The sequence below is a fragment of the Pristis pectinata genome, chromosome 8, assembly GCF_009764475.1.
Source record: "Pristis pectinata isolate sPriPec2 chromosome 8, sPriPec2.1.pri, whole genome shotgun sequence".
Classification (NCBI taxonomy): domain Eukaryota; kingdom Metazoa; phylum Chordata; class Chondrichthyes; order Rhinopristiformes; family Pristidae; genus Pristis; species Pristis pectinata.
In genome coordinates this window covers 11329149-11351559 of record NC_067412.1, presented here as the reverse complement: position 1 = coordinate 11351559, position 22411 = coordinate 11329149, and the positions used below count along the sequence as shown (strand labels likewise).

Below are 22411 nucleotides of genomic sequence, written 5' to 3'. Positions count from 1 at the left end.
TAATAGTGCAGCCTCGTAGCTTGCTTGGTGAATGTGAAGGATAAGCTGGGCACACAATGATATGGCCTACCATGATTTGTTGTGACTCAAATGAGGTGGCACCTTTTGAATGGTGTCATGACAGAAGCAACACAGTTTTAGACTTGGAGCAAGAAGTCAAAGTAGGAAAGTTCACCACTTATCAACATATCATTTTGTCAGCACAATCAATGTTATGCTGTTCCAATTTATTGTATGTTTTGCCATGAAGGCATCTTCTAAATAAGACTATAAGATATAGAAACAGAATTAGGCCATTTGGCTCATTGAGTCTGCTCCGCCATTCAATCATGGCTGATTGGCTGATTTTATTTTTTCCCTCTCAATCCCATTCTCCTGCCTTTCCTCCCCCCCCCCCCCCCCATAACCATCTTTATTTGTAAAGATGAAAAGGTTCACATTGCATAGCACTTGTTACATTCCAAACTGTTTTACAGCCAATGAAGTACTTTTGAAATTAGTCAGTGTTGTAATGTAGGAAACACAGCAGCCAATTTGCACACTCTAAACTCCCACAGACAGCAATTTAATAATTACTCAATCTATTTTGAATGAAGTTCACTGAAGGGTAAATATTGGTCAGGAAACCAGGCATGAGTCCTCTGCTTCTCTTTGCAATATTGCAATGGAATCTTTCACATTCACCTGACTGACCAAATGAGACCTCACGTCAAGCATCCCATCTAAAAGGCACCATCCTCACCGCGTAGGGATGTCTGTCAGTACTGCAGTGAAACGTGAGTCAAGAAGTTTGTGCTCAAGTCACTGGAGCAGGACTCAAATCCACAACCTTTGATTCACCACTGGGCATGCTTCCCACTTACCCCGTGCGCCCCCTTTTTGTTCTGTCAGTACACAACATAATGCAAAACCTTTTTGTTCTTAATTATCATCACAGGTTAATCGGATAACACACAAATATTAAACCTTTTCAATGTTTCGGTTACAGATCGTAACACAATTTTAAGAAGTTAACCTACCGTGAAGGGGCCCATTAATGAAACATGAAGTTGCTGTCATAAAAATGGGTGTTAAACATTTGAAAATTATTTCAAGAATAGTTTATCAAATGTAAAAGTGTAATTTGCCTGAGCAACAGCTGTAATTGCAAGTCTCAGAGTCGTCTGTTCTGAAGCAGTGTGTTAATGTACCATTAACTTAATGGTCCAGCTGTGAAAAATAACTCATTACAGTAACTTGAGCAGAAAAGGATATTTGAGCACAGGAGGGACTCCCTCTGAAACCAGGGCCACAATAACAATTACTATTATATTGAATGTTTTTTTTAACAAGATTTTAGTGAAAGTCGACAAAATAACATATAGCCTGGGCCCAGAGATGAGAGAGAGTGCAGCAGAGGAAAGTCCTTATCTGCAGGGGATTAGGAGCTCCTATTAAAGGCCATGCTCGAGACATTTCATTATTTATTAGTACTCCAGTCATTGCTCCTTTCTATAGATCATACATGGAGTTATACAGCATGGAAACAGGCCCTTTGGCCCAAGTCGTCCATACCAACCACGGTGCCTACCTGAGCTAGTGCCGTTTGCCTGCGTTTGGCCCATATCCTTCTTAACCTTTCTTATTCACGTACCTGTCTTAATGTCCTTTAAACATTGTAATTGTACCTGCTTCTACCACTTCCTCTGGCAGCTTGTTCCACATTCCCCTACACAGAGGATGGTGCGTTTTTAAAAAAAAACTTGCCCCTCAGATCCCCTCTCACCATAAACCTATGCCCTGCAGTTTTAGACTCCCTGGAATAAAGACTGACCATTCACCATATCTGTGCATCTCATGATTTTATAAACCCCTATAGGTGGGGCATCCATCTGTGTAGCTCCCTTTAACACATCTGCTTTTACAAATTAAGGCAAAAAACAGAATTCAGTATTTTTTTTAAGCACAATATTATATGGGATTGTAAGAAGAAGCCTCCAATCTGTTGGTTTCACCTCTGGCTTAGTGGGATGCACTTTCACCACGGTTTCTGCTAGTTGTGGTTTCAAATCCTACTCTTCGGATGCAAGGAAGAAAAATCTAGGCTTAGTGCAGTACTAAGAGAGCCCTGCACTGTCAAATGTGGTGTTAAACCAAGGCTCTGTTTGGTACTTCAGGTAATGGAGAAGATGCCATGACAATGTTTTTATGATTGCTGTTGTCCCTGACCAGTTTTTAAACTCAACCAACATTTTTTTAAAAAAGCAATTATTTGTGGTGTCACATTGTTGAATGTGGAGCTTGCTGTGTGCAAATTGTCTGCCACATCACAATACTTCTATCTGGTCTGTAAAAATTAATTTTCATCTTTGCAGACACAGGGTGCCTGAGGTTGTGAAAGGCACAATAACAAAAATTTCTTTGGTGGTCTTAATGAACTTGCAACCCAGCTATGAAAAATAGGAAGCTGTATTAAAGTTTCAGAAGCCGTCACAGTCAACAGTCAACAAATCAGAGGAATTAAACTTGAAAAATTTCACTTCATTTTGTTTTTTGGTATTGGTGGTTTCTTTTGGTTCCTGATCTTGGGGTTTAAGTGCATACCTTCCTGAAAGTGGCAACACAAATAGATGTGGTAAAGAAGGTGTTGTGCTTGCCTTCATCGCTGGGGGAATAGAGTACTAGAGTCAGGAAGCCATGTTGCAGTTGTATAAAACTTTGAGGCCACACTTGAGTATTGTGTGCAGTTCTGGTCGCCCCATTACAGGAAGGATGTGGTGGCTTTGGAGAGAGTTCATAAGAGTTTACCAGGATAGTGCCTGAATTAGAGGGTATGAGCTATAAGGAGAGGTTGGACAAACTTGGATTGTTTTCTCTGGAGCATCGGTGGCTGAAGGGAGACCTGATAGAAGTTTATGAAATTATGAGAGGCATAGATAGAGTAGACAGCCAGAATCTTTTTCCCAGGGTTGAAATGTTAAATACGACAGGGCATAGCTTTAAGGTGAGGGGGTAAAGTTTTTTTTACACAGAGTAGTAAGTGCCTGGAACACCAGGGGTGGTAGTGGAGGCAGATACAATAGTGGTGTTTAAGAGGCTTTTAGACAGGCACGTGAACATGCAGGGACTGGAGGGATATGGATAATGTGCAGGCAGAAGGGATTAGTTTAGTTTGGCACAGACATATTGGGCTGAAGGGCCTGTTCCTGTGCTGCACTGTTTTATGTTCTACATTACTTCTGAATGCTCATCTTACTGTGTTATCCTGTATTTTCTTGCATGGTCTCCCTAAAATTAGCATTTTATTCTCAAGTCTTGGAAAACCTTCAAAACGTGTAAATGGGTTCAATTTTTCTTCCTACCCCCCCCTCCCAAAATATACTTCATTCATAAAATATGCAGTTATACAATGTGGAACATATGGAACACTGCATAGTCTTAACTCACTATACCGAGCATATCATTAATTTATTTACAATAAGTGAACTTGTCATCCATTTTTCAGACTCAAATATTCCATCAGCCATGAGTTTTAGAGGTTATTACACAGGGCCCAGTCCCTCAGCGTCCAGTGACAGGAGGGCCTTATTCTGTGGCCTTTCTCCAAAGAGGGTCTCCCGGAGACCAGAGTCTCAATCCCACTGCATGCTGGTCTCAAGGCAACTACTGTGCAGATGAGATGGTCTTCCACCTCCTGGAGTGTTTGCCAAGAAGGTCTGGAAAGGGATGCAGTGGTCTTCGATAAGGTTCAACTTAAGGAGCGGCGTAACACAGGATTCTGTGTTCTCATGGCTGTTTCCAGAGACACAGACTGAGACAAACTCAACTTGCTTAAAGACGCTCTTTGGTCTTCCAGTGCGAGGGACCGTCTGCTAGTGAACGTACTGACTGGCACGTTCCAAGGTGGGGGAGTGTGTGCTGAGGGACGTACTGAAGCTCGGTGCAGCCACCACAGAGGCTCTGTGTGGTAAATATGGTCAAATGGCAACCTTAATAAAGTAATTACAGATCAATTGAGAAATTTTCAAAACTCTATGGACTGGCCCACCGACTCAATAACGTTTATGTTTATGGCAAACCGTAAGTGTTTTCTGCTTTGATCGTAACACTAATGACAAGAAGCCCCATTAAACTGATAGAACGTTTAACATTAAAAGGAAACCCATTTTAGAGAGATCTGTATCATATTACATGCAGTGGCCCTAGCATGCATTAGTGGCCTGGCCCAAAGTGTAATGAATCGCTTTTGCTTCTAAAACCACACAATGCATCTGTGAAATTAGTCAAACAAAGACCATATGGAACCTGTACCAAAAATGAGTTTCCTCTGGGAGTCAGACTTTATTATTCACTCTTAGAATAATTTGAGACCAGCTTTCCTTGTTAAAGGGCTTTTATTTTAATCATCCACACTTCCTGTTCCCATGATACTGACTTTGCTTCCTCAGTTCAATTCTAATTGCTTCTATTAACTGGTTTATTAGAGCCCTTTGTCGATTTATAGTCTGTGCATCTTCAGGCATGCTCATGTGTGCACACAGTGGACACAGCATCATGTTTGATCTTTGCCAGTGCGTCAGTATCACAGGACCACTCTCTTCCTCATAAGTAGTGTACAATCAATGTGCCTTCTTTAAGTTACCCATTGGCAAAAAGGAATATCATCTTTCCAAATAAATGTTAATGACCAGTTAAAATTGCCTATGTAGATTCCTTTGCATGCCAGCATAACAATGTGTGTCAGTCAGCAAGATGATGAAATGTAAATCCTGTCTGATTTTCCTTGTTGATGATATGATCCTTTTTGGGAGTGTTCCCGAGAGCAACACTGACCATCAAGCCTCTATTTGCACTGTGTTTGCCTTTATTCTCAGCAGCAGGGGATGTTGCTGGTGTTAATCCAGGATTCCAGAGACCTGCACAAGGGAGGTTCGCAGACTCTTGGACACCAATGTTGTATCAACTATTTACAGACACCTATGATGCTGTAACTGGAAATCAGGAATGGCAACCTTACTAAATAGTAGACTTACTTACTAAATACTTGGCTTATCTCCCCTCTTTCAATCCAGATGAAGGGTCTCGACCCAAAACGTCGACAGTCCATTTTCCTCCATAGATGTTGCCTGACCTGCTGAGTTCCTCCAGCATTTTGTGTGTGTGTGTTTTGCTCCAGATTTCCATCATTTGCAGTTTCTTGTGTCTCCAATCTGCTGGAGGAAGATTGTGTCTCCAATCTGAGGAGCAGGTCGAGCAGCATCTGTGAGGGCGGGGGGGAAGGAATTGTTGACATTTTGGATCGAAACCCTGCATTAGACCCATTAAAGGGAACCATTTCCCTCCCACTACATATAGTTACAAAATAAATCCCCTCTTGAATTTGCTCCAAGCCCCCTTTTCTCCCCATCCCTCCTCAACACGGCCCAGGCCTGTTACCATAGGTGACAAACTCGCCTCTCTGCACCTCAATCTTGATCATCCTATCAGATGTCCTCTCCTCTTAGCCTCAATCCTGTCAGAATCCACCCACTACCACCCCCACCAACCCTGGCTCCTTAACTTGCACACGTTTTCATTGGGTGCCACAATGACTCTGTACAGACTGGGAGAGTTGTTGAGGCAGGCTCAGCAAGCAGCTGTCATCTCCTGAGTCCACCCACGATGTGACATGGTGGTCCTGGCAGGCCAGCTGAAAATTAACAAAATAATAATAATATTCTTAATGGTTTCCTGTTGGGAGACTGCGGGTGGTAAAATTGCAACTTTTATGATCCTGGCAACAGCAGTGTCAGCACTTAGTTATACGTAAGCTTCAATTACATTGTGCAGTGAAATCTCTTAATTAACCAGACGTAAAATGAGTTGTGAAGTGATAAGCACCAATAACATTAAGACTAGTAAATAGTAGTTTGAGCTTGTTGTGACATTTACAGTTGGCTCTTTCATCTACAGTAAGTCATTGAGGTAAATTATGAACAGCACACTTCCCTTCAGCACCCACTTAGTCACAGCCGCCCCAGCCTGAAAATTACCCATTTATTCTTGCTGGAAGTCAAAAAGCTGCAGATGCCAGAAATCTGAAACAAAAACAGAAAATGCTGGAAGTACTCAGCAGCTCAGGCTGCATCTGTGGAACAGAAACAAAGTTAATGTTTCAAGTTGAAGACTCTCTGTCAGGCAAAATGGTTCCTTCAATTGCTGCCTTTGCATGGTGTGGACCTGTTTACAGATACAGGGTCATAGAAAACTGCAGCACAAGCCCATCAGCTCAACTCGTCCATGCTGACCATGGTGCCCACTAAACTAGTCCCATTTGCCTGCATTTGGCCCATATCCCTCTAACACCGTGCCCCCCCCCCCCCCCCCATCCATGTACTTATCCAAATGTCTTTTGAATGTTGTTACTGTACCTACCTCAACCACTTTCTCTGGCAGCTCATTCCATATAGATACCACCCTTTGTGTTTAAAAAAAAGTTGCCCCTCAAGTTCCTATTAAATCTTTCCCCTCTCACCTTAAGCCTACCCCCTATAGTTCTCGATTCCCCAACTCTGGGAAAGAGACTGAGTGCACCCACCCTATCTATGCCCCTCGTTTTATACACCTGTATAAGATCATCTCTAATCCTCTTGCGCTCCAAGGAATAAAGTCCTAGTAGAGGGCAGTAGAGTTCAGGGATTTCTTGTATTGTTTCTTTTATTCTTTCTTTGGATGGTAGTCACAGAACTACCAACCTCACATCCCCACTGTCGTTGCACATAGATAGAGTCATAGAGCTTTAGGCACAGACACAGGCCCTTCGGTCCAGCTGGTCCATGCTGACCAAGATGCCCCATCCAAGCTAGTCCCATTTGCCAGCATTTGGCCCATAACCTTCTATACCTTTCCAATCCATGTATCTGTCCAACTTTTGTACCTGCATCAACCACTTCCTCTGGCAGCTCATTCCACATAGATACGACCCTCTGCGTGAAGAAGTTTCCCCTCAAGTCCCTTTTAAGTCTTTCACCTATCAGCTTAAACCTGTGCCCTGTAGTTTCAAGTTCCCCTTCCCTCAGAAAACTATGCACATTCACCCTATCTATGTCCCTCATGATTTTGTACACTTATAAGATCACCCCTCAATCTCCTACATTCTGAGTCATAAAGTCCTAGCCTGGGCAATGTCTCCCTATAACTCAGGCCCTAGGGTCCTGGCATCATCCTTGTAAATATTCTCTGCATTCTCTCTAGTTTAGTGATGTCTTTTCTCTAACAGGGTGACCAAAACTGTACACAATACTCCAAGTGTGGTCTCACCAATGTCTTGTACAATTGTGACATAATGTCCCAACTACTGTGCTCAATGCCCTGACTGAAGGCCAGCGTGCCAAACTACACCATCCTGTTTACCTGTCTTGTATGTCTTCTGCTGTGTGATTTCTTACTGTAGTCTTTTGGCTGCTTGGTTCCAAGAAGGTGCAGCATTGAATTTTCAGGAGCAGTTCTGATGAAGGGTCTTCCACGTGAAACATTAATTTTGTTTCTCTTTCCACAGAGGCTGCCTGACCTGCTGAGTATTTCCAGCACTTTCTGTATTTATTTCCTAGTCTCTTTTCTGACTGTACCATTATCTGTACCGATCCTCAATGTGTACCATTATATTCTCCCCACTTCCAAGTGCTCTGATTTTGTTTAGTAATCTTTCGTGTGACGCAATGGGCTAATGGTATTTGTAGAATCACATTGGTGATGGAGACACGAGACTGATGCAGATGCGTCCTCCATCTGCCAATCACCCCCCCCCCCCCCTCACCTGGATCCACCTATCCCCTCTTCGCTTTATACTGGCTACCTCTCTTCTACTCTTGGTCCAGATGAAGGGTCTCAACCCAAAATATTGACTGTCCATTTCTCTCCACAGATGCTGCCTGATCTGCTGAGTTCCCCCAGCAGTTTTTTTTTGTTGGCAATGAAGTTGGTATTATACATCCATTTAATTTAGTTATACTAAATCCTAGCGATAAAATGTACCTTTCCCACACTAACCAGCCAGATTCCCTCAGTTCACTGCCTAAGGAGTCTTATCAGTTTAGCTTGTCCAAGTATCAGTTCACTATTACTTCATGACCTGTGGTTTCCCTTTACTTCCCCCCAGAGACATGAGCTATATTGATAAATCTGCTTTCAGTTTGAGTCAGTCAGAATTTTGTTTGATTTATGCAAATCTCCAGCTTAGGTCCATTATCGCCTGATTTAATTCAAATGGTAATCTGTGTTTTAGATCTGTGAGTGCTATAAATATTAACTAGTATCTCAGAGCCTATTTGCAAGTCTAACATTGTTAATTTCTTGCAGCTTTGCTTGTGAGACTGCCCTCTTTGCACCTTTCAAGCAGTCTCTTTTCCTACATTTAGCATAGACAGAGAAAGCGTTTGATTTTGAAAGCCAAAGCCACTTGGGGTAGAATGACTGAAGAGTGAATCAGTTAAGGTTGCGGGAGGCAAAAGAAAAATGAATGATGGATTTTCAATCAAAGTATTTGTGCTCATTCCTCTGACTCCACAGTGTTCTATCCTTTCCAGTGTTTTAGCTATGGAGATGACTGGTTGTGAAAGGAATGTCCTCAAAACATGCACTCGCACAGGAGCTGCTCAATCACTTGCTGATAACCAGCCACTCAAAAGAGCACTGACACACATTTCATTGCGACTCAGAGGAAGAGATCCATCATGCTTCCAGCTTTAATGGCGGGCAAGTTGTCCAGTGTGTTAGCTTTTTACATGATTCATGCGCTGCTTGCAAAACAAGATAAATTTAAAAAGAAAAGACACTTGCAAAAGAAACCCTATTAATTGAGCAGTAAAACACAATAACAAGACAAACATTAATTGGTTATCTGTTTTCTCTTGGGGCTTTTAACTCAAATGGTTGATAACCATTTTCAAAGCAATGCATTGTGACTCTGACCTGCTGTTTTTATCATCCTGAGGAACAGAAAACTGGACAAAACTTGAATCACAATCCGACAGATGTTGCTCACTTTCATTATTACTTACAGCAGCAGTGTAAGGATGGTCAGATTATGTCACAAACCTCAGCAGCAAAGCGTACTGATCAACATTTAAAACCTGGGATTGAATTATTCAGTGATTACAATGTGTTTTTAAAAAGGAGAAACTTTTTTTCAATGAACATTTTAATATGGAAGCTCGCGGGATACTAAGATTGATGGAATGGTCGGGCCATGGTGGATGGTAATTTGAGTAAGATTTGCTTGCTTATAACCTCAAGGCTTCTACTTTGGTTTTAGAGCTTGTCCATTTATCACCCTTTGGAAGTCATCTTATTTGGGTTTAATCGGACAGCTCTGTGTCCACATGTGGCCCCAGACTATGCCCAAGGTCTGTACACATATAAACAATTCATTTGGAACAAAGCAATAATGTGGAGTGCTTAGACGATGCGCAGTAACTTTGTTCCACTGACCTGGCCCCAGTCGGATCAGGACCTCCTGACCCTGTCTGCTGCAGCGCTTGGAATTCCTTGGTGGAAGCACACAGTAGGCGGTTCTCGTCTTGGCAATCCCTTCATCATGAAATGCTCTGCAACACAAACACTCCACAGAGCTTGAGGAAGAAAACCATTGCCTGTTCATAGGGTGCCCTTGTGTAAATACACTTCAAACGGTTTGCTTCTATCCTTGTTGATAACCACTCTAGAACACGGTTTGGTTACAACTTGTTCAAATTGTGCTAATATGGTGGTGTGTCATTTTCTTATTCTGATGAAATTAAGGTGGAAGCCATGGACTGTTGGACTGAAGACACTGTCTTTATTCAGTGAATATTCTGTAATCACTCTGGTTTTTAGAATTTTAAGAGAGGAGAAAGTTCAAATAGAATAGTTGTGTGAGGAAGCGATTCAGGTGCAAAACAAACTCTTTATAAGTATTATGCAGTGTGCATGTCTAAAAATGTTTTGCAAACCAGAAATAATACTTAAGCACAAACATTTAAGCTGACGCTCCCATGCAGCACTGAGGGAGTGTGGCACTGTTAGTGGTGCCTTTCAGATGAGACATAATTGGTTTATTCTTGTCATATGTACTGAGATACAGTGGAAAAACTTTGTTTTGCTTGCCATCCATACAGATCACTTCAAAATATCAGTACATTGAGGTAGTACAAGGGAAAAGCAATAACAGAATGCAGAATATGGTGTTAGTTATAGAGAGAGTGCAGTGCAGAGGTCCATTCCAGAGTCTTATAACAGTGGGATGGAGGCTGTCCTTGAGTCCGGCAGTGTGTGTTTTCAAGCTTTTGTATCTTCTGCCCAATTGGTGGGAGGGGGGGGGGGGGGAGAAGAGAGAATGTCCAGGGTGGGTGGGGCCTTTGATTATATTGGCTGCTCTGCTGAGGTAGCAAGAAGTGTAGACGGAGTCCATGGAGGGGAGGCTGGTTTTCATGCTGGACTGAGCTGTGTCCATGACCCCCTGCTTTCCAAGGCCCTGTCTGCACTTCTTGAATGGACATGAAAGATCCCATGTCATACTTCAAACAATGGCAGGAAGATTAAACTGCAGTGTTCTAGCCAATGTTTATCCATAAAAATTATTGTGCAAAGTCTTGCCCCTGAGTTTGCTGAGATGATTCCAATTCCTACCTTTGCTTTCTCATGTTTCTTATATTGCCATATAAAATAGGAAGCCATCAAATCTATGCCAATTCTAAGGGCAATCCCATTAAGCAGGATTCCCCATAACTTATTCTCTAATGCTCAATAACTCCCCTTAATTCTCCTACCATATACGCTAGAGATAATAGTTGCCTATTAACCTACCAACCTTCCTGCCACATCCTTGGAATGTGGGAGGAAACCCACACAGACAGAGAGAACATGCAGTGCATTGTATTTTGAACTATAGTTACCACCTTTCCTTAATGTATCTCTCAATGAATGCACTCTTTCAAGGTCGGTCTGTTGTACGAACACAGAAGGACTCCATCCACTTCCATTGTTGGAGAGCCAGCTGCATTTGTACAGATTCTGTTCAGTGAAGTGATTGCTTGCAATAGGGTCAGGAAAAAGAACTACTGCCTTGCATGTAAGTTTAGCTTTGGAGAAGAGGAGACCCCAGAGAAAGTACAGGAGCAACTTTTTCACCCTGTTATTCCCTGTCAAAGTAAGTGCGAGAAATTTCTGTTGAAACTGTCTACCGACTCCTCCTCCTCTGCTCTCTTTGGCCAGGAATCAGCTTAAATATCAGAATAGAAATTGGTGCAGTTGTACCCATGGAATTATCAAATCAAGTGTCTTGAAACTGTAAAACTTGCACCACAGTGGCACAGCTAGTAGAGCCACTGCCTCAGGGCACCAGAGACCTGATTCGATTCTTACATTGCGTGCTATGTGGAGCTTGCACGTTCTGCCTGTGACTGCGTAGGCTTCCTTCAGGTATTCTGGTTTTCTCCCACGTCCCAAAAATGTGTGGGTTGGTAGGTTAATTGACTGCTGTAAATTGCCCCCGGTATGTAAGTGAGTGGTAGGATCTGGGGAGTTGAGAATATAAAAAAAAATGAGTTTAAAGTGGGATTAGTGGGTGGTTGATGGTTGGTGCAGACTTGGTGGGCCAAGGGGCCTGTTTCCATGTTGTGTCACTCTATGACTCTAGCCTCTTTCATCAAGCTTTTGGTCATCTGCCCTCGTTGCATAGTTCAGTATCAGTCTTTGATTGATGATGCTCCCATGATATTATACTTGCTACATTACAGATGTCATCTCAATGAAAATTTATGATCGAACATAAACTGCTAATACTCTAGTATTGACCTCAGCCAGTAAAGCAATGTCTGGTTAATTAGCTTTGCCTAACCAATTGTGTTGCTTTTACGTAAATGCAGACTGTATGTTTTATCTTTGATTCAATGGTCTTTAACCCTCCCAACACAGTTGCACGTAGACAAACAAGCTTAGCTGCAGTAGTCCCTACCAGGTACAGTACTTTATATGTGAGAATCTCTAATTTATTGCGAATTAGGTTATTAGTTTTGGTACAAGAGCAGATAATGTTGGAAACACTCTGCATGTTAGTGCCTGTCAAAAGAGAAACAGGGTTAAAGACAAAGATCCTTTCTCAGAATTGACCTGATGGCCTTCGTCTGAAATGTTAACCCTGCTTCTTTCTTTTCAGCAGGTCAGGCAGCATCTGTATTTTCTGTCTTATTTCAGATTTCTGCAAAACAATTTTTTTAAATATTGATTTGTTTTGAGATTTTGCACCTATCATCCTATTGAGTGTAGTGATAAAGGTTATTCTCTTCACTACATTGTAAGCTGTGGCTCAGCATAGTCATAGCACTCTTATTGTTGGTTATATGTCTCCATTCCAGACACTTGAACGCAAAAGACATGGTGACTGAGGGAGTGCTGTTTGCGTCATCAGGAGGCTTTGAGAAGAAACATGAGGGCAAAACCCCTCCTCCTTATAATAAGGGTATAAACGATTCCTCAGCTCTGTTTTGAGGAGAAGAGTTATACCTGGCGATCTTGGCCCTCAATTTGCATGACTAAAACAGATCATCTGGTGACTGTCACATTGCTGTTTGAGAGACCTTGCTGTGAGCACATTGGCTGCATTTCAACAGTGACAATACTTCAAAAATACTTCACTGACTTTAAAGCACTTTGGGATTCCCTGAGATGGCGAAAGGCACTATAAAAATGCAGACCATCCACAGATAGAGGCACATTATCTATCTCAAAGCTACACCATAGTGCTTCAGTTTTCCTTTAATTCATATTAACTTCCTTATCCTTCTGAAGGTGCTGATTCTCAGTAGACTGAAGCTCAACATGTGCTTCAGGACTTTAATGAAAGTAAGAAGCTTTGCATTATTCACTGCAAGGCAGCATGTTGATCAACCATAAAGCCATCACTGACAAGACTGCTCCTGTTCTCACTCAATATCCACACATTCACATTTTTCAGTTTAAAATCAGAGGACAGCCACTTGGAATAAGAATCTTCCTGATTCTCCACATTAATGATGAGGTCAAGTGTTGTATCAGTGACTGGGTTCGATTTAACTCAACCAACATTGGGAATTATGATATTCGGCTGTGTTTCCACATTTACCAGATGGTTTCCTTTCCCTTTGTGCAGTCTGTATGTTTGCAGCACCTTTCTTGTAGCTCAAAGGCAATGGACTAACTCCGAAGTGTTGTCACTAGATATATGGCTGGCCATTTGTTCATGGCACCAGAGGAGCTTGTCCCCCTTCTCCTGAGAAACTTAAAGTGATAACACAGCTGTTTGGGGTCTCTTCTGAAGATATTACAGTTGGAACTGGTAGTGGCAGCCAGCTTGATTTTGCAGGTAGATATTATTCCTACAAATATCACTTGTTTTGATGTTATGCAGTGATAATAATAAATTTCCGGTGAACCTGGAAATTTAAAAGGTGCCCAGGAACCAGGGCCCCGGTGAGTTTCATGGGAGTGCGGAAACTTTCACATTTATTTTTGCACTACTTCAGGTTGCACTACAAATTTTGCATCATTCTGCTGCTCTGCACTCGTCATTGCATTTATTGTTGTATTTATCATTATTATGTATACTGCTTGCTCTGTGAGCTTCATGCGAACAAGGAATTCAGTTGCACCCTGGTGTAGGTGACAATAAACTAATCTAATCTAACCTGGATCAGTTAGGAACTGAGAAAGCTAGTCAGAGTATTGGTGATTGAATCGATTGGACTGTCAGTCTAGCTCACTGATGTGGGAAATAACTAAACTGGCCCGTGGTGGCTACAGACCCACCGCACTGTCCTCTGTAACGGCCTGTCAGTTCAGGAGCAATTAGGGATGGGCAATAAAGGCTGGCTTTGCCCAGAATCTCATGAATGACAGTAGTTGGAGTGAATGTGGGGAGAATAAAATGGGTCAGGGTAGGATTAGTATGAAAATGGTTACCTGATGGTCATTGTGGGCTGAATGGCCTGTTTTTCTCTCTCTATGTCTCTATGAAGGTAAATGTTATAATGCAAAAAAACATCTTTTCCCCAAAAATATACTTTTACTCCAAAAAAAAATAAAGTTGCCAGGGTGGTGGTAGAGGATGATGTGATAGAGGCATTTTAAAAGGGTCTTAGATGGGCACATGAGTATGCAGAGACTGGAGGGATATGGGCCACGTGCAGCAGAAGGGATTAGTTTAATTAGGCATCATTAGTTTAATTACTTCTACACAACATCATAGGCTGAAGGGCCTGTTCCTGTGCTGTACTGGTCTGGCATGTATGTTCTAAGTACTATTGTATATAATACAAAAAAAAATCACCTTTGGCGTGTTTAACACCAGCCATGTTCTTCTATTTGCATTAATGTGGCATTAGTTTTCCTTAGTCAAATGCTTCCTGGGGTTTCTACACACTTCCCAGCTATTTAGTGTTACATTGACAGGGAGGACCCTAATCTGTGACTCTTTTCCTCCTCCCCCCACTGCCCATGAAGCCTCCGTGACAACCGTTCCAAAATTCAGTGTGTAACTTTGCACATCATCCTGTGTGTGGTAGCTTGCATGATCAGGTTGTGGCTGTGATTTGTCGTGGTTACATTCTCTGCAAGTACCTCTGCGACGTTTGCACAGCATATTGCAAGCTTTGCTTGACTTTTCATGATTAGCCTGAAAACACAGTTTAAACTGGCAACTTAATTGTAAATAGGAGAGATATGCTGGCTGCTTTGTGTGCCCACAATTGTTCCTTTGTCTGTCACTCTGTGGGAAAACTGTATGTGTGTGGATAAGACTCCGACTTTAACTCGGGGAACATCTCAACAAAGGATCCAAGACAGCAAGGCTGACCTGTCCATGGAAGATAAACCTTTAACAATATTGAGTCAGAAGCATTTCTGGCTTCGGGACAGAAGATAAATGTGTGGCTTTTGTGTCCTTATGACATCCTAGTGTTTCACAGCCAATGAACTACTTCTGCGGTGCAGTTGTGGTAATGGAAATGACAGCCGTTTGTACATAGGAAGCTTCAACAAAATAAATTGGATAAAAGATCATTTTACAGATATTTGATGTTCGTACCTATCTCCAAGCATGTAACTATGCCCCACTCTGCATGGCCACACTTTGTCTTGACCACTGCTCTCCTGGCTGACTGTCTACCATCAATTATAAGCAACAAACAATATACTGGAGGAACTCAGCATGTCGAGCAGGGTCTGTGGGGGGGGGGGGGGGGGGGTGGGGAAGGAGGAGGAATTATTGATGTTAGGGTTGAAACCCTGCATTCCCTTTCTCCCCACCCCCCCCACAGATGCTGCTTGACCCTCCAGTGGATTGTTTGTTGCTCCAGCTTCCAGCGTCCGCAGTCTTATGTCACCGGCAACTGTAAACCTGAGATCATTCAAATCTCGACTGGCAAAGTCACGTTCGCCCATTACCCTCAGTGATCTTCACTGGTTTTCACTCTGACAGTGGCTCAGCTTTAACATTCTCATTCCTGTTCTTGGATCCTCCCCGGCCCTACCTCTGGCTGCCTTCGTAATCTGCTCCAGGGCTACAACTTTCCAAGATATCTGTGGGCTTCTCTCAGGCAACCCCATCTTAATCATTCCACCAGTCATAGTCACTTCAGCTACCTAGACCCTCAGTTCTGGAACTTCTCTCCAGTTATCTCTCACTTCCTCTTCGTTTATGATGCTATTTAAAACTGGACATTCAGTTGTTTGAACTCTGCTTCTCACAAAACAAGGAGACCACTCTTCAAAAGTACTTCATTGACTGTAATATGTTTTGGCACATTCTATAATTATGAATCATGTTATAGAATTGCAGGCCTTTATTTCATGTGGCTCATTGTTTGAGTCGTACAGAATGAAAACAGGCCCATTGAGTCCACACCAACCATCAAGCACCCATTTACACTAATCCTTGGGGAAAATTAGTAGGGAATGGTATTTTCCTGTGAGCCAGCATAGGCTAAATGGGTTGAATGGCTTCCTCAATCATAAGGAGGTGTGTTTGATTTAAAAATTATATAATGTAGGAGAGATGAGCTGAATCAGAGTTTATATTATTTTGATCACAGGACAAATGTGATTTTTGTGAAAATGTATTACAATTTTCAATATATTATTGCAATACCTGCATCAGCAATGGATCAAGGGTGGTGTTCCTCCCTCTGAATTGGAGGATTGTGGATTAAGGTCTTGCTCTAGAAATTTGAACACAGAAATCTAGGTGAAGTGAGGTAGTGTAGGAGTGCAACACTGTCACTGGTACTAACTCCCAGGTGAGATATTAAAGCTGTTTTGCTCTCTGACGAAGACATTAAAAAAAAACTCATGGCACTATTTTCTTGGTGTCCCAGTGTCAACAGTAAAGACTATAGAACTTTTGACTGAAGGATAAATATAGACTGTGTGCAAATTGGCTGCTGCGTTTCATACATTATAGGAGTGACTATAACCCCGGGGGATGTGACTATAATCCCTGGGCGGCATGGTAGCATAGCGGTAAGCATAATGCTATCACAGCGCCAGCGACCCAGGTTCAATTCCCGCCGCTGCCTGTAAGGAGTTTGTAAGTTCTCCCCATGTCTGCGTGGGCTTCCTCCGGGTGCTCCGGTTTCCTCCCACATTCCAAAATGACATACAGGTTGGGAGCTGTGGGCATACTATATTGGAGCAGGAAGAGTGTCAACACTTGTGGGCTGGCCCCAGCACATTCTCAGTAACGCAAAAAGATGCATTTCACTGTGTTTCAATGCACATGTGACTAATAAATAAGTATCTTATCTTGTGTTGCAAAAGGTACTATATGAATCCAAATCTTTTTCTAATCATCTATCTTCCATTAGCTGAGAAATGGGCTTTGCTGTGTGGTGAACAGGCAGAACAAAGATCAGCCAGTGCAGCTCAGTGCTATGTTTTTAGCCATGGTTATATAGAATATAGAACAGTACAGCACAGAAATTAGCCCTTCGGCCCACAATGCCTGTGCCAAGCATGATGCCAAATTAAACATATCCCTTCTGCCTGCGCGCGATCCATATCCCAAAATGACAATGAGGCATCAGAAGGTGACGAGGAGGCGTACAGGAGTGAGATAGATCAGTTGGTTGAGTGGTGTTGCAACAACAATCTTGCACTCAACGTCAGACCAAGGAATTGATTGTGGACTTCAGGAAGGGGAATTCAGGAGAACACACACCAGTCCTCATTGAAGGGTCACTGGTGGAAAGAGTGAGCAGCTTCAAGTTCCTGGGCATCAGCATTTCGGAGGATCTATTTTGGACCCAACATATTGACGCAATCACGAAGAAGGCGTACCAGTGGCTCTACTTCATTAGGAGTTTGAGGAGATTTGGTATGTTACCAAAGACTCTTGCAAATTTCTACAGATGTATGGTGGAGAGCATTCTGACTGGTTGCATCACAGCCTGGAATGGAGGCTCCAATGCACAGGATCAAAAGAGGCTGCAGAGGGTTGTAGACTCAGCCAGCTCCATCACAGGCACAACCCTCCCCACCATCGAGGACATCCTCAAGAGGTGGTGCCTGAAGAAGGTGGCATCCATCATTAAGGACCCTCACCATCTGGTACATGCCCTCTTCACATTACTACCATCAGGGAAGAGGTACATTAGCCTGAAGACCCACACTCAACATTTCAGGAACAGCTTCTTCCCCTTCACCATCAGATTTCTGAATGGTCCCTGAACACTACCTCTTTAGTCCTCTTTTGCACTATTTATTTATTTTTGTAACTTATAGTCATTTTTATGTCTTGCAATGTACTGCTGCCGCAAAACAACAAATTTCACGACATATGTCAGTGATAATAAACCTTATTCTGATGTCTGTACCAAGCATGATGCCAAATTAAACATATCCCTTCTGCCTGCACATGATCCATATCCCCAAAATAACAAAATAAAGTGAAATTTTTTGGCAAATTTAATTCCTCTGAATTGTTGACTGCGACGGCTTCTGAAACCTTAATATAGCTTCCTAATTTTCATAACAAGGTTGCAAGTTCATCAAGGCCGCCAAGAAGGGATGTTATTGTGCCTTTCGCAACCTCAGGCACCCTGTCTTTGCAAAGGGGAACTGTAATTTTTAAAGCTAGTGACCAGATATTAGTGTTGTGATGTGGCAGACAATGGTATAATGAATGCTTCAGCATATTTTCTGTTGAAAATGTGGGGATGGGGCAGGGCAGTAAACAGCTTATTTAAGCAACAGGCTTAGCCTTAATCCAGTACAACAAATTAATTTTCACCATTGCAATGCACCACACATTCTCATTGAAATTTTCGTAAGCTAGTTGGTAATGTAGCCTGTTTTATATAAAGCAAAGCCTTTCAGCTCACTGGGCTGAATTATATAAACAGTGTTTAATAATGCATTAAGTCTACATGCTGTCATTGATAAATTTCCCTTTGGCCTTTTTTGAGTTGCTTGTTTGATGATGGTGAGATAGTTCCCACATTAGTTGTGTAAAATTTCACAGGAAGTTAGGACATGTACTGGGTTTGCTCTTCCTGGCAACAAGATTGTTCTCTCTGCACTACCACCAGCACTAACTGGGAGCCTGAATGCTTGCCATCTACTAAAAACATTGCCAGAGCTTTGACCTTTCCCTGACCAAATCCATTAGAGGTCTTGAGAAGTTCAGCAAATTACGGTAAACACAATGATTTACCACTCTTGTGACTGTCTTCTTCCCCATTTCATCAACACAGTGAACCTATTGTCAGCTTCTATTAAGCTGACAGTGCAGTTCACAATATTTCAGCCTATTAGGGACTAATTTGTTTGAAGAAATACTTGATGGGATTTCAGGAGTCCTTTGCCAGCAGGAGAGTCAGCAGGGTATATTATGAAAAGTCAACTAAGTGTCCAGAAACAAGGAGTTCAACCAGAATCTCAACAAAAAGAAGTATCTGAGACCCCTTTGCAAACCTAGACACCAGGTAAAATCAAATTGCAGGCTTGGGGCTGGTCAGAGGTTAAGTAAAGGAGGAGTGACAAGTTTTTGCACAAATTACAGGAGGCAGATTTATTAGTTCCTTAACCAATCGATCTAATGAAACCAAACTCATAAACCCACGTGAAAGCACAAGGTTTGTTGAAAGGTAATTTTGACATAATTTCAGTTCCCCATTGTAAGATGCATCATGGGCACAAAAATTTAACCAACTCAATGTGAATTTATAACATTAAAAAGATAAATGAAGATCATTGGACTCTCAAAGACTAGCTCAACTTTACCCAGAAGGTCACGCATCTCAGAATTCACTGCTCCAGAGGGCTGTGGATGACCAGTCATTATCAATACATTTGGGATGAATCGGTACTTTTGGCACTAAGGTAATTGAGGAATATGGAATTAGGTGGGAAAGTGAACACAATCAGCTATGATTTTATCGTTGGCTTCTATTAAACATATGGATAAGGGTTAGGGAGGTGTAGTCCACTCTTCCTGTTTTATATCTAATGTTTAAGTGAATTATGGAAGATTGCTATTTGCTGGATAAATTCACATTCATATTTTAGAGAGAAATTGACATTTTTTGGCATTTATTTGCAGATTTATATTTGGAATCTTTCTTTTGGCACCATGGCTGTATTGCAATGCAATGCTGTATTTAAATGGGAGATCAGCTGCCTGTATAACTGCACAGAATGATCAAAATGGGAATATGGAGAGGTTATCAAATGACTTAAAGCCCAGTCCTGTGTCCTCCCGATCCAAACAGCAGCATTGACTTTGCAGTTACATGGTGTCTGGCAATGAGGAATGAATCTATCCCTTATGCAAGAGAAAAAAAAAATCCAGATTTGTTGGATCGTAAAGAAGCTGGAAAGTTTAGTGATTAGCAAAATCTATCAACTGTTGTATTTAAATCTCACACTCCAGGAGTCCCAACTGAGTTGGCAATGATGAAGTTGTTTTTAAAAAAAAAAGCACAAGGAAAAGGATTCTTTTCAATTTATTCATTCATGTGGCATTACTGACGATGTTAACATTTACTGTCCACCCTCAAATTACCCCTTGATTAAGAAAGCAGTTAAGAGTCAATGTGGACAAGGCCGGAAAGGGTGGCAGACTTCTTTCTGTGAAGGGGATTATGGATCAGGTGGGCTTTTACTTGAATATAAACAGGGGCCATGGTTGGACTCAAACTTGGGTCTCTGGATAAATGGTTTAGAACTCTGATTGTTAACCCAGCGTTTTAGCTAGTACAGTACTATATCCATTGGTTGTGTGGACACTTTTTTCCCCAAGTGCTACCAAGACTGTGTGAGGGAGCATTTTTGACTGTAAGCAACTTAATAATAGAGTTACTTATGTTAACTGGATGGTGTTAATTCTAATTAGGCTCCAATTTTATGGGAGCCAACTACCCTCCGCTTCCATTGTAGAGTCATTCTTCATGTACAAAGGGGCAGGCACGGTAGTGTAGCAGTTAGCGTAATGCTATTACAGCACCAGTGACCTGGGTTCAATTCCGGCCGCTGTCTGTAAGGAGTTTGTACGTTCTCCCCGTGTCTGTGTGGGTTTCCTCTGGGTGCTCTGGTTTCCTCCCACATTCCAAAGACGTACAGGTTAGGAAATTGTGGGCATGCTATGTCGCCACTGGAAGCGTGGCGACACTTGCAGGCTGCCCCCAGAACACTCTACGCATTTCACTGTGTGTTTTGATGTACATGTGACAAATAAAGAAGAAACCTTATAAAATGAGTTTTTTAATTTTGGGCATTCCAAGCATTCCAACCTAGAAGAAGAGGCTTGGAGCAGGGTCGCTGACTAACCCTCCTCTTTTGTTCTAAGAGACAGAAGAACAAATGAAAGGGGCAGGAGTTAAGCCTGCTCCATCAGTCAAGAGAATCCCATAACCCTCGTCAACGCTGCTCTTCAACAGAGTGCACGGAGGTGATTTCCACCCCCCACCCCCCTGAATTTTTTTTACCATAGATAATCCAATCCCTCCAGTTATCCCCACACCCAAGGACACAGCTGTGATCAGGGAGATGGAGTTGTCCTCCATCACTCCAGTGATAAATGGTGAGTTTTCCAGGGATCTTGCAGTCCAACCCGGTGACCAGGTTGTTTTGAACTGCAAGACGCCATCCACGATGCTCAGAATTTACTCCTCCCAGAATAGTCTGGTGGGGGGGGGGGGAGCGGAAGCTGAAAGATTGGGACACCATACGTATAAATATTTTTTATAAACTATTTTGTTAAGCATTTATGGAGAGTTTGTATCCAGAGGGAAAAATGGCCATGCAAGATTGAAAAATAACCTTTGGTTGTTGCTTTGCTAAACCAAAACTAGATTGTATCTGTTAAGTAAATGGTTTGGAAGGTATTTGATCATTATTAAGTCACAGTTAGGATCAGGTTGCTAAAGTGGTTCTCCTTGTTGCTTTGCTCGGCTTTTACAAACGAAAGCTTTCTGGTGCTCCATAGACAAGTAGAATTGCTGCTCTTGCTGAGGTGTTGGTTTCCCTTCTCACTCAGGTGAAAGTGGGCTCGGAAAGTCGACCTTGGTGAACACCTTGTTCAAGTCAAAAGTCAGCCGGAAGTCCTGCACGCCCAACTACGTGGAGAGAATCCCCAGAACCGTGGAACTCCAAGCTATTAGTCACAGTAAGTTTAACTGGAAGCAAATTACAATATGATTGGTGTGTCCAGCCTCCCAGTGCTCTACCTTACAGTCCAGGAGCTCCCCATTAATTACAGTAGTGTTCCAGAGTTCCGGTGCTACACTGACAGCGTGGAACTGGACATTTTCCATACAAAAACCAACATGCTCATATCAAGTTCCCCTCCAGTGTTTTAACAAAGGGCCTTAGTCTTTTCAAAATAAAAAGGACAAATACCGGATGTCAGACACTGCTGTATTAATGTCTTTTATTTACAGTTTTTTTGGGGCTACATACAGAATTTCTGTAAATATTTAACTGGCAGGGCAGTTGGATGTGTGGATGCATTTGCACCCATATTAATATCTAAGGAAACATATTTTTGGATATGCAGCATTTATTTATAATAAGTTTCAGGAAAAGAATAATACAAAGCTAAGAATGTTAGATGTGCTTTTGTTTACTGCATTAATTTATCGCAGTTTTTGTTTGCTCAATTTGCACCGTCAAGCCAGAGTTTCTCCGCAATGCCCGATTCCCAGCTGTTTGAGTGTCTTCCTGGGATAGCAGCATGTTCCAGCGTAATGCCCAGACCTAATGGTGCAAATGACACCAGGATTTACTTGCAGAGAGTGAGAGGGATGACAGACATGGAAGTGGGTGAGGATCAAAGTCAAGGTGAGGAGAGCACTGAAAGAAGAGTGGTTGGGGGGAAGGAGGGGAAGTGATGTGGTCAGAAGCAGGAGAGGGGAATGATGCAGGGCTACCAAGATCTTGCATTGCT

At 42.2% G+C, this 22411-nt stretch overlaps 1 protein-coding gene across 7 annotated transcripts in view; it reads left to right on the top strand.

Annotated features, from left to right (window-relative positions):
• septin12 (septin 12) overlaps positions 1-22411 on the top strand; it is a 353537-nt gene that overhangs the window by 256519 nt on the left and 74607 nt on the right. For all 7 annotated transcript variants that reach the window (XM_052021383.1, XM_052021387.1, XM_052021385.1 and 4 more), the window contains one exon: positions 21503-21631. In XM_052021383.1, coding sequence (XP_051877343.1) covers positions 21503-21631 — 129 coding nt within the window. The remainder of the gene's footprint in view (positions 1-21502; positions 21632-22411) is intronic.